At 45.7% G+C, this 15746-nt stretch overlaps 1 protein-coding gene across 1 annotated transcript in view; it reads right to left on the bottom strand.

Moving 5' to 3' along the window:
* GUF1 (GTP binding elongation factor GUF1) overlaps positions 1-15746 on the bottom strand; it is a 136295-nt gene that overhangs the window by 101165 nt on the left and 19384 nt on the right. Inside the window, exon 4 of the mRNA XM_082272230.1 lies at positions 9462-9610. Within this exon, the coding sequence (XP_082128356.1) occupies positions 9462-9610 (149 nt within the window). The remainder of the gene's footprint in view (positions 1-9461; positions 9611-15746) is intronic.

Here is a 15746-nt window from a genome sequence, read left to right as displayed (position 1 = left end):
GCGCTATATAAGTACCTGAAATAAATAAATAAAATAAAATAAAATAAATAAATGAAATGCATATAAAAGCACACCAACATATCTGCTCAGGGTTCAGTATTTCCTATAGATATAATTCTTAAGCGATGGATACCCCCTTTCTTACTTTTATTAGCAATCTGGTGATCTGGGAACCCCCTTTTCTTACCTGTTTGTAATACAGGAAAGCTATACCCAAATTCATCTACTGTAGGTTCCTTGCTGCTCTTAACCACTTGCCTTCTGTGCACTTAAACCCCCTTCCCATCCAGACCAATTTTTAGCTTTCAGTGCTCTCACACTTTGAATGACAATTGCGCGGTCATGCTACACTGTACCCATATGAAATTTTTATAATTTTTTTCACACAAATAGAGCTTTCTTTTGGTGGTATTTAATCATCTCTGGGTTTTTTATTTTTTACAAAAAAAAAGAAAAAAGACAGAAAATTTTGAAAAAAAAAAGTTTCTTATTTTCTGCGAGTACATTTTGAAAATAAATACATTTTTCTCCTTCACTGATGTGCGCTGACGAGGCGGCACGATGGGCACTGATGAGGTGGCACTGATGAGGAGGTACTAATATGCCGCACTGATGAGCACTGATAGGCGGCACTGCTGGGCACAGAGGCGGCACTGCTGGGCACTGACGGGTGGCACTGATTGACACTGGCGGGTGGCACTGATGAGCACTGATGGGCAGCACCATCAGTGCCCACACTCAGTGCCCATAGTGTGGTGGCCTCTTTGGATATTGAGAAGGCCTTTGACAGAGTCAAGTGGCCTTTCCTATGGGAGGTCCTCCATAGAATGGGCTTCCCCCTAGTTTTATTACCTGGCTAGACACTATACAAACATCCCACGTCAGCTATTAGACTCGGAGGCAATGTGTCAGAACCTTTTTCTCTGATCAGGGGCACCCGGCAGGGATGCCCTCTCTCTCTCCGGTCTTATTTGCCATTGCCATGGAACCAGTGGCGGAGGAACTCTGCACTTCCCAACACATCAAAGGCTTGCGTATTGGATGGCTGGAGGAGAGGGTGGCCTGCTGCTGTTTTTGAACGATGCTGCCTCATCCCTGCAGGGGGCCCTACAGGTCTTGGACTCATTCTCTGGGGTCACTGGTCTCAGAGTTAACTGGTCAAAATCTCTTCTATTGGCCATAGATCCTGGAGCCAATTCAGAGGCCCCACCTAATCTTTCTCTACAATGGGTTGACAGTTTTAGATATTTGGGAGTCGTGATATCCAGACAGGCTTCAGATTATATGTCCTTAAAATTTAACCCTGGTGGTACACGAGGTCAGGCTGAAACTAAAGGCATGGGAGTCTCTTCATTTATCCCTTCTGGGTCGCATCAACTTACTAAAAATGAAAATATTACCTAAATTTACATACCTATTCCGCCACTCTCCGCAGTGGATCCCCAAGTCCTTCACAAAACTGAATCAAATATTCTACTCCTTCTTGTGGGGCCCCCAGACCCCAATATATAAATGGTCCACGCTTATGCACCCGACTTCCCAGGGCGGTTTGGCACTTCCGGACCTACAGTATTTCTTGGCAGCCCAGCTTGTCACGGCACCCTGGTGGCTGAGCCCTGATACCACTAACCCATCGGTGATGGCAGAGGCGGCAGTGGTAAATTCCGTGGAAACACTGAAATTCCTTTTATTCCATGGCCCCGGGCTCCCTATCCACTGTCACCTTCAATGATTACCACCATCCGGGCCTGAGAGGCTGGTCTCCGACTTGAACATTATCCAAAACATACGTTCTCCCCTGACACCCCTTTGTGGCGTAACCCCAATTTGCTGGAATTCCACAAAATATTAGATCCACATGCCTGGACCAAATTCACTATAAAAATGGTGTCCCACATTACAGATAAACACTCCCTGGCCCCGCTGTCTTTATTATCCTCTAATTTTAATGTTCCAGCAACCTATTCTTTCCGTTCTTCCAACTCCCCCATGCCTTTCATAGCCAATTTTCTCACACAGGCCCTCAGGTGCTACAGTTGACTCTAGAAAAGCTGCTGAGATTAGAGTACAGGACGAAACTTGCCTCCCAACTAGACTCTCATCTGATACAAGTGTCCCTGCCAACTTTGGAGAGACTCAGAGCTCAATGGCAACGTGATATTCCAGAGCTTGATGGCGACAACTGGGACAATTTTTGGGACTTACCATTCCATTCGCTGGTCGCCTTAAGAAAATGACTGATCCAATTAAAAATAGTGCACTGGGCCTACTTCACCCCCTACAGGTTAAATAAAATGAGTCTCCCCCCTGGGTGCTGGAGGTGTCCCAGGGGACTTTGCCCATGTTTTTTGGGTTGTCCGGTCATCTCTGGTTTCTGGAGTGAAATACCTGCTTCCAACAGCACGGTTAGTGGTATATCTCTGCAGTCTTCCATGTCAACCTGTATACTTGGTCTTGTTGAACAATCAGTCCCCTCGGTGGCAGGATGCACCATGATAAGCTTGCTCCTATTTTACGCTAGGAAAGAAAAAGCACTTCACTGGAGGAAATCCTCTCCCCCGTCTGTCACCTTTTGGAAACAACTGGTCAACAAAAACTTGCCTCTTTATAAAGATACCTATACACATAGAGGGTGCCTCAAAAAATATGACAACTTATGGTCCAGATGGTTGGCAGAGCTAGTTGGGGCTAGTACTTCCTCCTAGCAGTACTAGGATCGCTGGTCTGAATCCCAGCCATGTATGACTAGCTTAAAGCCAAAGTAATGCATTATGGGAATTCTTAAAACATTTTTTTTTTTTTTTTTAGATTATAGGGAGTGGATGAACGCAGCCTTAACAGTCTATACAGATTTACCCAGCATAACCGTTTGATGTAACAATAAAAACAGCCAAGGGAGTGAAAAAAAATAAAACAAAAGTACTTATATTAATATAAAGGTGTCCATGGAAAAGTCCTTTAAAACTACTGGCATGGGTAGGGTTAATCCTGGGGAATTCACACTGAGAGTATCTGCAATCACAGAAGCAGGACCTTAGGTAAATCCCGCTGATTAAACACGAAAACAAAAAAGAGGGAGAGATGGTGCCACGCGTTTCAGGGCAGGTACGCCCCTTTCTCAAGCCTTGCGCTAGAGAAAAGTGTTTACCTACCCAAAAATGCATTGCCATGCCCCCAAATTGTGTCTGCTGTGTGTGACGTGCCCCTCTCAGCCCTGTGCTTGCATGCTGTCCCAATGTGATCAGCTGTCTTTACATACTGACTACTGCTTACTATTAATCCATCACTTAAAGAGGAAGTAAAGTATTTTTTTTTTCCTTTTTTGTTACCTGAAAAGTAAAGGCATAATGTGCTAGTATGCATCGGATACTAGCACAATATATGACATTTACCTCCAAATGAAGCCCTCGTCTTATCTGGTGGAGGTCGCATCCATCTTCATCTGTCTTCCTTCCAGGTCCGTGGACTCCAGATGTGCATGCGCGCGGGAGCCGACGGTCACGGCACAGGCAGCCGTTCCTTCAGAGCACATGCACCGATTACATAATCGGTGCAGTATACAGCAATTATACTGTGCAAGTTTAGGAGATATTTACAGTACCTAAAAGGTAAACCTTTTTAAAAGCTTACTTATAGGTACAAACACACAAGGGGGGTTTACAACCAATTGAAGGCTGGAGGAAGACTAAGGCTGATTAGCATGCTGTTTACATTTTGTATTATGTGAGTACAATACTGGATGCTGTTTTTTATTGATCCAGCTTCTTCCAACAGATATACAGCAGGGAAAATTATTTTATGATCCCCTGCAGATTTTGTAAGTTTGCCCACTTAAGAAACAAAGGGTCTATAATTTTTTTTATCATAGGTGTATTTTGAATGATAGAAACAGAATATCAACCAAAAATCCAGAAAAAAAACACATGATACAAATGTTATAAATTAAGTGGCAGTTCAGTGAGTAAAATAAGTATTTAATCCCCAGCAAAACATGACTTAATTCTTGGTGGAGAAACCCTTGTTGGCAAGCACAGAAGTAAGAGGTTTCTTGTAGTTGGTTACCAGGTTAGCACACATATCAGGACGGATTTTGGTCCACTCTTCTTTACAGATCTTCTCTAAATCCTTAAGGTTTCTTGGCTGTCACTTGGTAACGCGAAGTTTAAGCTCCATCCATAAATTTTCTATAGGATTCGGGTCTGGAAACTTACTAGGCTACTCCATGACCTTAATGTGCTTCTTCTTGAGCCACTCCTTTGTTGCCTTGGCGGTTTTTTTTGAGTCCTTGTCATGCTGGAAGACCCAAACATGACCCATCTTTAATGTTCTGGCTGGGAGAACAAGGTTCTCATCCAAGATTTTACACTGCGTGGCCCCATCCATTGGCCCCTTAACGCGTCAGCCTGTACTTTTAGCAGCGAAACAGCCTCAAAGCAACATGTTTCCACGTCCGTGCTTGACTGTAGGGATGGTGTTATTAGGGTCATAGTCAGCATTTTTCTTCCTCCAAAATACAGTGTGTCAAGTTAATGCCAATGAGCTCATTTTTGGTCTTATCAGACCACAGCACTTTCTCCCAATCTTTCTCTGAATCATTTAGATGTTCATTGGCAAACTTCAGACGGGCCTGTAAATGTGCTTTCTTGAGAAGGGGACTAGCTGTGTTTGGAGGAAGAAAAATACTGACTATGACCCTAAGAACACCATCCCTACATTCAAACACGGAGGTGGAAAAATTATGCTTTGGGGCTGTTTCACAGCTAAAAGGTACAGGCTGACTTTGCCGCATTGAGGAGCCAATAGATGGGGCCATGTATTGTAAAATCTCGGATGAGAACCTTCTTCCCTCAGCCAGAACACTCAAGGTAGGTCGCGGATGGGACTTCCAGCATAACAATGATCCATCACATACCGCCAAGGCAACAACATAGTGGCTCAAGAAGAAGCAAAATGAGGTCATGGAGTGGCCTAGCCAGTCTCCAGACCCTAATTCTATAGAAAATCTATAGAGGGAGCTGAAACTTTGAGTTGCCAAGCAACATCCAAGAAACCTTAAGGATTTAGAGAAGAGCTGTAAAGAAAAGTAGAGCAAAATCCCTCCTGAGAGGTGTGCAAACCTGGTCACTAACTACAATAAACATCTTACCTCTGTGTTTGCCAACAAGGGTTTCTCTACCAAGCACTAAGTCACGTTTTGCTTGGGGATCAGATATTTATTTTACTCACTGAACTGCAACTCAATTTATAACATTTGTATCATGTGTTTCTTTTCTGGATTTTTGGTTGATATTCTGTCTATATCATTTAAAATACACCTATGATAAAAATTGTAGACCCTTAATTTCTTTGTAAGTGGGCAAATTTACAAAACCTGCAGGGGATCAAATATTTTTTCCCCACTGTATGTAGACAAATATGAAATTTTATTTGGTTAGCAATTCTACTCCTGCTTGTAAAAATGTATCTCTCTCGTAATGTAAAGAGAGCATTCACTTGAGCTGTGCCATCAGTTAAATGATGTAGTATAAGGGGGCCTATCCAATTAGGAAGTGTTGAGAAGGAATAGAAACACTGGGACTAATATACACATTTATATACATGTTCTGAGAAGTAACAGCACCATATATACTAGGTATTTTGTTCTGTATCGCAGAAATACAGTCAGTTACAAAGAAAATGCAAATTGTGTATAGTGAGTGCATCAATTAATTCAGAAGCTGGCATGCAAGGTTACTATGCAAACCCTTGTGAATAAACAGAAACAATATAAGTGCTGCGCTTGATAAATGGGATATTCTAAATATGTATCCAGTACAACAAATAAAAAGTCCAAATGATATTACGGTGAACTAAATACAACTGTGAAAAGAGTGTCCACGATGTGTAGAAAGTTAATCCAATATATAGACTCTCGGTGTACTATGCGATCACCAGAACATCACAAAATCTAGCAGCAAGTGTTATCCAGCGAAATCCACCGAAAACTGTGAAAAATTCAGGTGCAAGTAAGCCACCACCCAAACTATGCATTCACCAGGAAATAAGACAAAAAAAGGCTCCAATCAGTTCTGCTTAGGCACTCCTCAACACTTCTTAGCAGTGTGAACTCCTTCTTCCAGGAACCAACGAACTGCACATAAAAAGCTCGCCAACCAGGAGCCCAAAAATACTTGTATAGTGTAGTACAGGCATGTCCAACCGTGGCCCAGAACCACAGGCAATGCAGCCCACTGGCTGCGGAACTCCAGACAGTCTCCCGCCTTTGGCAAATGGCTCACAGACACCCGCAAGTGCCGTGCGATCTCCCGGCTGCCACGGGAGATCTAGGATGTCTGCAGTCAGTGACAGAGCCGCTGCTTCCTGTATAGTTCCAGCTCTGTCACAGGCGGAGCGATATGAAATGCACTCCGCCTGTGACAGGAGCCATACAGGAAGCAGCGGCTTTGCTCTCTACTGCAGCTGCTGCTTCCTCCAGCTGTACCCAACATCATGACCTTTAGTACCCCCATGACCAGCATTACCCGCCAGCAGTAACCACCAGCATTACCTGCCAGCAGTAGCCACCAGCATTACCCACCAACAGTAACAGCCAAAAGTACCCATTAGCAGTAACCGCCAGCAGTACCCACCAACACTACCCGCCAGCAGTACCCACCAACACTACCTGCCAACATTACCCGCCAGAAGCAACCGCCAGCATTACCCGCCAGCAGTAACTGCCAGCATTACCCGCCAGCAGTAACTGCCAGCAGTACCCACCAGCAGTAACCATACCAGCAGTCTGCAAAATAAGTGGAAAAGGTATGTGCATTAGTGTGTGTAAATTGTTGCAATAGGTTTTTTAATAACTAGTTGTGTTTTGTCATAACATGTCATGTCCTTGTTTATACATTTATGAATAAGGACATGCCATTTTCTGGCTGCCTAAGTCAAACCTCCTGCTCTCTAGCCCCCTCGTCACCTCCTCCCATGCTCGCCTCCAGGACTTTTCCAGAACCTCTCCAATCCTATGGAACGCCTTACCCCTATCTGTGCGATTATCTCCCACCCTTTTAGCTTTTAAGCGATCTCTGAAAACCCTCCTTTTCAAAGAAGCCTATCCTACCAGCCCCTAATAAATGTACCTCCATTTTCTCCATCAACCCATCCCCCACGGTTATTGCCTATTTGTTTCACTTTACCCTCCCTTCTAGATTGTAAGCTCTAATGAGCAGGGCCCTCTATTTCCTCCTGTTCTGAACTGTATTGTAACTGTATTGTCTTCCCTCAAATTGTAAAGCGCTGCGCAAACTGTTGGCACTATATAAATCCTGTATAATAATATTATTATTATTATTATTATTATTATTAAGTGCTAGGGGTGCAAAAAGACCCCAGCACATAACTGTAAATATCCCAGCATGTGCAGTGTTTCTGACTTCCAACCACCATGAATACTTCAAATCACTGAAGTGGTCATGGTGGTTAGAGTGTTCCTTTAATATCTCTCAGAAGAAGTAAACCTCTGTATATGGATTCCATTTCATTTCATCATCCTCTAGTTGTGTTAAATTAGTGCGAGGGGGGGGGGGGGGTGTGGTGGCACGGGAAGGATGCGGCGGCACGGGAAGGGTGCGGCTGTGTTTTATTACTTATATACCCCTTAAACAATAGTATATATTTTATTTGCGGCCCGAGAAAATGTCTCTACACTCAATGTGGCCCAGAGAAGCCAAAAGGTTGGACACCCTTGGTGTAGTATTTTATTGTGAAATGTTATATATTTATATCTTATATAAATACATCTTATATGTTATAAGATGTAGCAAAGGATCTTATGTAGGAGAAACAGGACAGAAGTTGCAAGCCAGGATGAATTTGCACAGACATACCATCAAGGAACATAAGGAAGATAGTTTCTGCACACCTGTGGGACATCATTTCTCACAACCGGACCACACTATAGAAGACCTCATTGTTTTAGTTCTTAAAGGGAATTTAAGAACTATCCAGGAAAGGAAAACTTTTGAATTAAGAATGATACTTTTTGACACAAAAAATAACGGCTTAAATTTAGACATGGGTTTCCCTACTCATTATCCCACAGTTTTACGACCCCCTCTGTGACTATCCCCCCCACCTTCCCCCCTGTCTTCAGCTCTCCCTCTGTCTTATCTCACTAACTATGCTAGTTTTATTACCATTGTTTATGTTTGTTTTTCTCTTTTTTTTTTCCTTTGGCTTAGGGCTCTTTCACACGGTCCGCCTCCGTAGGCGGATCCGTGTTGCTCAGCTGAGCCGGGCGGATGACAGCTCCGTCTCCGCTTGCAGAGCGTAGAGGGAGGTGTCTCAGCCCCCGCTGCCCTCTATGGGGGATCGGATGAGAGCGGACCGCTTGTCCGCTCTCATCAGATACGATCCGATCTGATTACTGAACGGATGGAAAAATAGGGTTTCCATCCGTCCAGATTTCAAGCACAGGATCGGATGCGGATGGCAGCGGGTGTCAGCGGAGGTGTCTCCGCTGACATCCGCTGCCCCATAGAGCTGCATGGAGGATCCGATCAGATCCGCCTAAAAAACTGACAGGCGGATCTGATCGGATCGCCCGTGTGAAAGAGCCCTTAGAGATTTTGTGTTTTCTTACCATCCTGCTAAACATTTTGTTAATCAGTACTGCTTGGATCTTGAAGAAGGGGACATACCCCGAAAGCTTGTCCTGAAAAATGTTATGTTAGTGCAAATAAAAAAAGTATCACGGACAGTACTCCATTGTCTCTGTCGCAAGTGCATTAAGTCCCGGTTCACACTGAGGCGACCTGTGAGGCGACCTGGTCGCCTCACAGGTGGCCGTAGGTCGCCTCCCATAGGGAAGCTGCGGACCCGTTCTAATAGGAGCGACACAAGTCGCTCCGACTTAGAAAAAGGGTCCGGAGCTTCTTTGGGGCGACCGCCATAGACTTCAATGTTATGAAGTCCGTGGCGGCCGCTCCGAGGTCGCGAAGTAGCGTCGCCCCGATGTGAACGGGGCCTAATACGGCTACAATGACCTCAAACATTGTAAAATGTTAAAAGTACATATACATAAATGTTGCAACATTCTAAAACATAGTAAACAAGTCAGCCAAACTTCACAGCCGCAGCTCCAAACACGTGGATGCAGTGGCGTGACATCAGCAGTGAATTTCCTGCGGAGGCACATTATTAAGAGATACGCCTCCCTGGCTGACTTTCTACACTCTGTAGACTTTCTTTTCATTGTTGTAGTTAGTTCACCATAATATCATTTGGACTTTTATTTATTAATCTGTTGTACTGGATACATTTTTAGAATATCACACTTATGAAGCGCTGCACTTATATTGTTTCTATTCAGTTACAAAGTACGTCTAAAAAAAGCAAGCATGTGTCTCCAACTTGTAGAGGAGTTAATTACATGAAATTGTGTCAAACATTTTGCAGAGAATAGAGAAAAAACTCACAGGTGTGTCGATTAAATTTAAGAGGTATTTTTTTCCTTCATAAGTGTAGAAAAGTGATGCAGTCTGAGCCTTCACTGTAATGCCTCTTTCTCTCTCCACCTGAAGCTTATCAAGGACTTGCTTATTGGAGGAGGCTTTAGGAATACACCCTGGCATGAAGAAAAATAACTAGTTTATTATGTTTAAAAGCAGATTAAAAGAATTATTACAGTGGTGTTTCCTAAAGCATAACTAAACCCAAGAACAAAAATATTATATATTGTAGCTTACCAGTTCCTGCTTTTGGGAGCTTACAATCTACAAGGAAGAGTCAAGTGGCACAAATGATAATTACTGAAGAACAAGGTAGGAGTAGAGTTTTCGGGTGAAAGTGAAAGTTGTTTCCCTAAAGAGAGACGAGTTTTCAGGGATTACCTAAAGGCAGAGTAGGAGATAGCCAAACAGATTGAGGAAGGGAGTTTCAGTGGATGAGAGAGGCTCTAGAGAAGTTCTAGAGATACGTATGGGAGGAGGTAATGAGGCAACTCTTGGGAGAAGTGGAGTGATATTTTGAGATGCGGTTGATGATGTAGCTCAGGGCAGAGTGGTGGATAGCTTTGTATGGTGTTAGAATTTTGAATTCTATGTACTGGGTTAGAAGAAACCTGCGGAGGGATTGAAATGGAGAGGCAGCATCCACCGATTGGCAATTACAGGAACCTGTTGATACTGCCAGGAATGCAGTGTCCTTGTCACTCCCTTTTCGCTGAATCATAATACAATGTTATCTTCCTTCTGTGAGCTACTAATCTCCTCATCTCCCATGTAAATCGAGATGAACAAAGGCAGACATGTTTAAAGTCCAGCCTGGGTGCTCCCTCCATAGATACAGTGGAAGAGTGAGCATAGCGTAAGAAAAAATAAAGGAAACAAAAATTCTATTCAGACATCAGACACGGAGCTGACATTCGGCCCTGTCCCTCTCTCTCCTAAATGGCTAACTGACTTTAATTGACACCAGCAGGAGCCAATGACGCCGCTATTGTGTCTCAGCCAATCAGGAGGGAGAGTTCCAGACAGATGAGGAACTCATGGACATGGCTAGATGGAGAGGGGGCTCAGGTAAGTATTCAGGGGGGGGGGGGGGCTGGGGCAGCTGCTACACACAGAATGCTTTCTATCTTAATGCCCTGCTACTGAGTTTATCACTTTGCAGCCCTGCCATACAGCCTTTGCAGAAAGAAGGCCCATGCACATCTATTTGCTGCTAAGGCCATTTTCCCTTAGATTATTGAGGGCTGCCATTAGTGCAGACCAGCCACAGGAAAGAATAGGGTGAAAGACACACACAGTAGAACCAGGATGCAGCCAGGACTTTTTCTCTAAAGGTTGTGCAGGGATTTGTATAGTAAATAATTCAGGAGTGGTGCTGAATCCAAGCATTTTGTTATGTGGGTTACACTAAGGGAAGAGAGTTTTCAAGAACTACTTCATTAAAAGTGATGCCCTTTATTTAAAGTAGTTTATAGAAAAATAAATAAATAAATAAATAAATAAGGAACAGTCTTTCCAATAAGCTCAACATGACAATACATACAGTAGACCTGATCCTGCACACTATAATCTAATTGTACAATCTTTAGACAAGGCTCATATAAGAGCAGACAAGTTACAATCCAGACAAAATAATGGTGTCACAATATGGTACAACAATGTACACTGCTCAAAAAAAATAAATAAAAAGGAAAACTTTTTAATCAGAGTTTAGCAATGAAATTAACAACAGGTGCACCAGATGGGCAACAATGAGAAGAACTCTAAAACAGGAATGGTTTTACCACTGACCTTGGTTTTCCCTACTCATCCTTTCTGATTGTTTTTCACTAGTTTCGCATGTGGCTAGGGTCAGTGTCACTACTGTTAGCATGAGGTGATACCTGGACCCTATATAGGTTGCACAGGCAGTCCAACTCCTTCAGGATGGCACATCTAATAGGTACCATTGCCAGAAGGTTTGCTGGGTCTCCCGATGTAGCACCCTCCTAGGTAGGTGCAAGAGAGAGAGTGTAGTGTTGGATATTTTCTGCTTACCAGAGAGATTGCCAGGTAAATCTAGATTGTTCTCTGCCTACCATAGAGCAGGATCTGCTAATGAGGTCTGCTCATGGTACTGAGGTGCGGCTCAGTTTGTCTGAAGTGTTTCACACTGGTCCAATAGGGAGGAATATTTGACAGTGAAAGGAAACGTGCCAAATGAGTGCACAGACATTTAGTACAGCCCTGGTGATTGGCAGAGGAAAGTGTGTCAGTGCATGCTGGGATACTGTATAAATGCCAAGGGCTCATGTGCTCTGGGCCTTTCAGCTGGAGAGCAGGATCCCGGAGGAAGGGGGCAGCTGCCCCTCCTCTGTAGAAGTTGCCATGCGGCCTCAGGTGGTTGACCTGAGGGCCTGAGAGTCATAGAGGAGCTGAACCCAGAGGTCCTGCAGAGCTAACTGGAAGGGAGACACTGGAAAGGATCTGATTCTGCATATAGTAAGTACAGATTTGTCATGGGGCCTATCCTGGGAGGGCCATCCCCTTCAGTTAGAAGAGTCAGTGGACAGGTGTCAGTTAAGGGGATGCTAGAAAATGTCCCAAAGATAATGTAGTTGCATCAAGTCTGCTGCTAGAGAGAGCAAGCACCATGCGGCTTGGTACTGCGAGATTTTGGAAAAAAAAGGGACTCCTTTCTCTATGTTTCTCACGGGTAGTTCAGCCCATTAACATGGACTGACCTACCCACGATGTATGCGCCACATGCACAGATCTGAACCATTCTTACATCAGCGTCCTCAGTCCCCACTGCACATCACGGTCCCCTCCCCCTTCACATTAAGATCCCCTCTTGATGAGTGTCCTCAGGTCCCCCTTTACATCACCCCCGTCCCTTCCTTTCACAGTAATGTTCTCTCCTTGGCATCAACCCTCTGACAGTACTATCCTCTGCCCCTTTTTACATCATCCCCCCCACTTCACGTTACTGTGCTTATTGCCCCCCACATTTCTTCAGCCCCCCCACATTACAGTCCTCAGCCTTCCCCAATTTAAAGCGGGGTTCCACTCATTTTTGTGTTTATTAAAAGTCAGAAGCTACAAAAAGTGTAGCTGCTGACTTTTAATAAACACACACTCACCTGTCCCACGATCCAGCGATGCGGCTACCCAAAGCCTCGATCCTCTCCCTCCCCTCTTGGCGGCGCCGGCATCTCTAGTGTGGGCACTCGGCTGAAGTAGCTTGCAGCTTCACAGCCGGGTGCACACTGCGCATGCGCAAGTCGCGCTGTGCGTTGCGAATGGCCGGGCAATCTTCTGGGACCTGTGACGTGTCCCAGAAGAGTGCAATGAGGGAGGGGGAGAGGAGAACTTCCGCTCGAGCCGCCTAGGGGGCCTGAGCAAAAGTAGAAACGGTTATCTGTCAAATCTAGGTACCCCCCCCCCCCCCAAAAAAAATGACATGCCAAATGTGGCATGTCAGGAGTATTTAAAGTGGAAGTTCCACTTTAGGGTGGAACTCCGCTTTAATGTCCCCGCCCCCCCACCACACACACATTACTGTCACCAGTTCCCCCACATCACAGTCCTCAGGCCCCCCCCACGCATCACAGTCCTCAGGGCCCCTCCCCCACGCATCACAGTCCTCAGGGCCCCTCCCCCACACATCACAGTCCTCAGGGCCCCCACACATCACAGTCCTCAGGGCCCCTCCCCCACACATCACAGTCCTTAGCCCCCCCCACACATCACAGTCTTCAGCCCCCAACTGCGATGTCCTCAGCCCACCACATCACAGCCTCAGTCGCCCCAACATCACAGTCCTCAGCCTCCCCACTTTAATGTCCCCAGTCCCCTCCCCCCACACTGCAATCCTCAGCCCCCCACTTTAATTTCCAGACCCCCCATACAGTACTCAGTCCCCCACTTTAATGTCCCCAGCCCCCCCCCCCCCACATGACAGTCCTCAGCTCCCCGACTTCAATGTCCTCAGTGCACCCACATTGCAGTCCTCAGGCTCCTCCAACCTTGATGTCATCAGCCCCCCCCCCCCATATTACTGTCCTCAGCACACACATTCCTCATTTTCAGCTTTTCACAGTAGTGGCCTCACTCCCTGTGACTTTACCCACTCCCTCACTGTCTTACTTTGCTTACACAGATCGAAGATTGGAGGGGACAGGCACAGCATGTCTGGATGGAGAGGGGTGTTGCAAGATCGTGATTGGTTGTTAGGATCGCCCTTCATCCTGGCAGCCAATCACCTGTTTGTTAACCTCGGGCAGTCCCGTCCTCCATCCAGAACTGTCCTGCCTCCTGCTGTCTGCTCTGTGAGAAATACAGAGCGACGGCAGGGGAAGAAAAGGTTGCTAAATAGCGGTACCACAGTGGTCCACATTTAGTGATGCCAGCTCTACGGGCTACATTTGGGAGCGTCGTCCGGGATTTCCTTTGAGTTACAGCAGTGGTTGCTACCGGAAGTAATGCTATGTCTTCTCACAAAAAGTGCTGGAGTGTCGGTGGGGAAAGGATGTGCTGTATTGTAGGAGAAAGTAATGTCTGCTTTACAGTAATTAGTGCAAGTGTGCTTTCAAGCTATGGTCACGGCAGTGGTTGCTACCGGCAATGATCTGACATTTACCCAAGAAACTTCATGTCTTCTCATGTAAAGTGCTGGAGTGTCGGTGGGGAAAGGATGTGCTGTATTGTAGGAGAAAATCGTGTCTGCTTTACAGTAATCAGTAATAAGTGTGCTTTCAAGTTATGGTCAAGAAAGCAGTGACCCCGGGGATTGGCGCGCCAGGGGTTGTGTCGGTACATGTGCTATGGAAGAAAATGTCTGCTGTGCAGTCGGGAACAGCATGACAATTTCTAACAGCAGTGAGGGAGTTCAGTTGGCTTGTGAACAAGAAAGTGCAGCCGGAGCTCAAGTCAAGACAGAAGAGGCAGATGTATGCATGTCTGTGGCAGGGAACACAATCTGCATTGCAGTTCCATTCCTGCAGGCTGAGCAGCGATATGGCAGCAGCAAAGGGGTTACTGCACCATGCGGGAGTGAGCGTGCCAAAGAGATCTGCCTTTCAGGAGGAGCCACCACCGGAGAGTCAGCTAGTCTGGGGCCGCCAATCCAAACGGAGGAAGGGAGCGGAGACGTAATTTCCGCTGTTGGGTATAGATGAGGAGCAGATCCGTGTGTGGAGGAGCAACATAGCAGATGCCGGAGTGAGCCAGAGCGCAGGGGCTATCCCACATGTTGGCGGAGAACCTGCAGAGTGGGCTGAATCACAGAATCCTACCCTGTTGGACACAGGGGTCCGATTGATGCCCATGGGAAGTCTGGATATGTGCAGCGGAGGGAACAGGGAGCACCTTGGACTGGTATGTGGCAGATGCCTGAATGTGTGTGTGGAGCCAGTGTGGGCACTGCGGTGACATGTTGCTGAAATTGGAGCAGAGTAATTGCCAGCCCAGAAGACTGTATGTGAACTGAGAAGTACGAACCACATCTGAACTGCTGACACCTATATGGCCATTCCTTTTGGGAGAGGACAGGGAGTGCCGGGAGTAGTGGTGCAAACATGCACAACCATTTCCCAAAACAGGGAGACCCACATCTCAGAAGTGCAATGCACAGTAGTCGTAAGGTGCATTGGTGGCAGTTACAGCAACCAACAGTCCAGCTCTTATAGAGGCAGAGGGGCGTTGATGAGCCTAGAAGTTGTAAGTCCTCCAGTTCATCCAGTGAGGGGGAGGCAGGGGCCATTGATGTGGGGTCACCCAGTTTCAAGTATCGTTATGGGTCCCTGGAAAAGGGATCCATAACTAGGGATCAGAAGTGGAAGCTGAGTGGGACTGGGGAACTGAAGGAAGAAGAAGTCCTGCAAGTTCCAGTTCACTTAGGTGTACGTTTAGTAAACTGAGATAAGCTGAGATCTGGATGATCACGGCTTGTCTCAGAGCATTGCAGGTTTAAAATACTGAGAAGAGTAGTGGAGAACATAGTCTTCTCTTCTCATCTCAGCACACAAACGGCTTGCATTCACTGCAACAGAAACGGCCAGTTTAGTAACACATGATCTCACCTGATCACTGTGCTTCTCTTTGAAGATCTCCTCTTCCTACTTCTCCAGCTCAGAGGTGGAGATAGCAGGAAGAAATAGGAGATCTCTGCTGTGAATGTCCCAGTGCCCAAAAGTGAAAGTAAAAATTCTCCCTACTGCAGTGATGAAATATACATCAACAGCAGGTTAGAAACACATTAACTATACAATC

The sequence above is a fragment of the Pelophylax lessonae genome, assembly GCF_965119305.1.
Source record: "Pelophylax lessonae genome assembly, chromosome: 1".
Lineage (NCBI taxonomy): Eukaryota > Metazoa > Chordata > Amphibia > Anura > Ranidae > Pelophylax > Pelophylax lessonae.
Note: the sequence above shows the minus strand (reverse complement) of the source record. Positions and strands in the feature narration are given on the sequence as shown.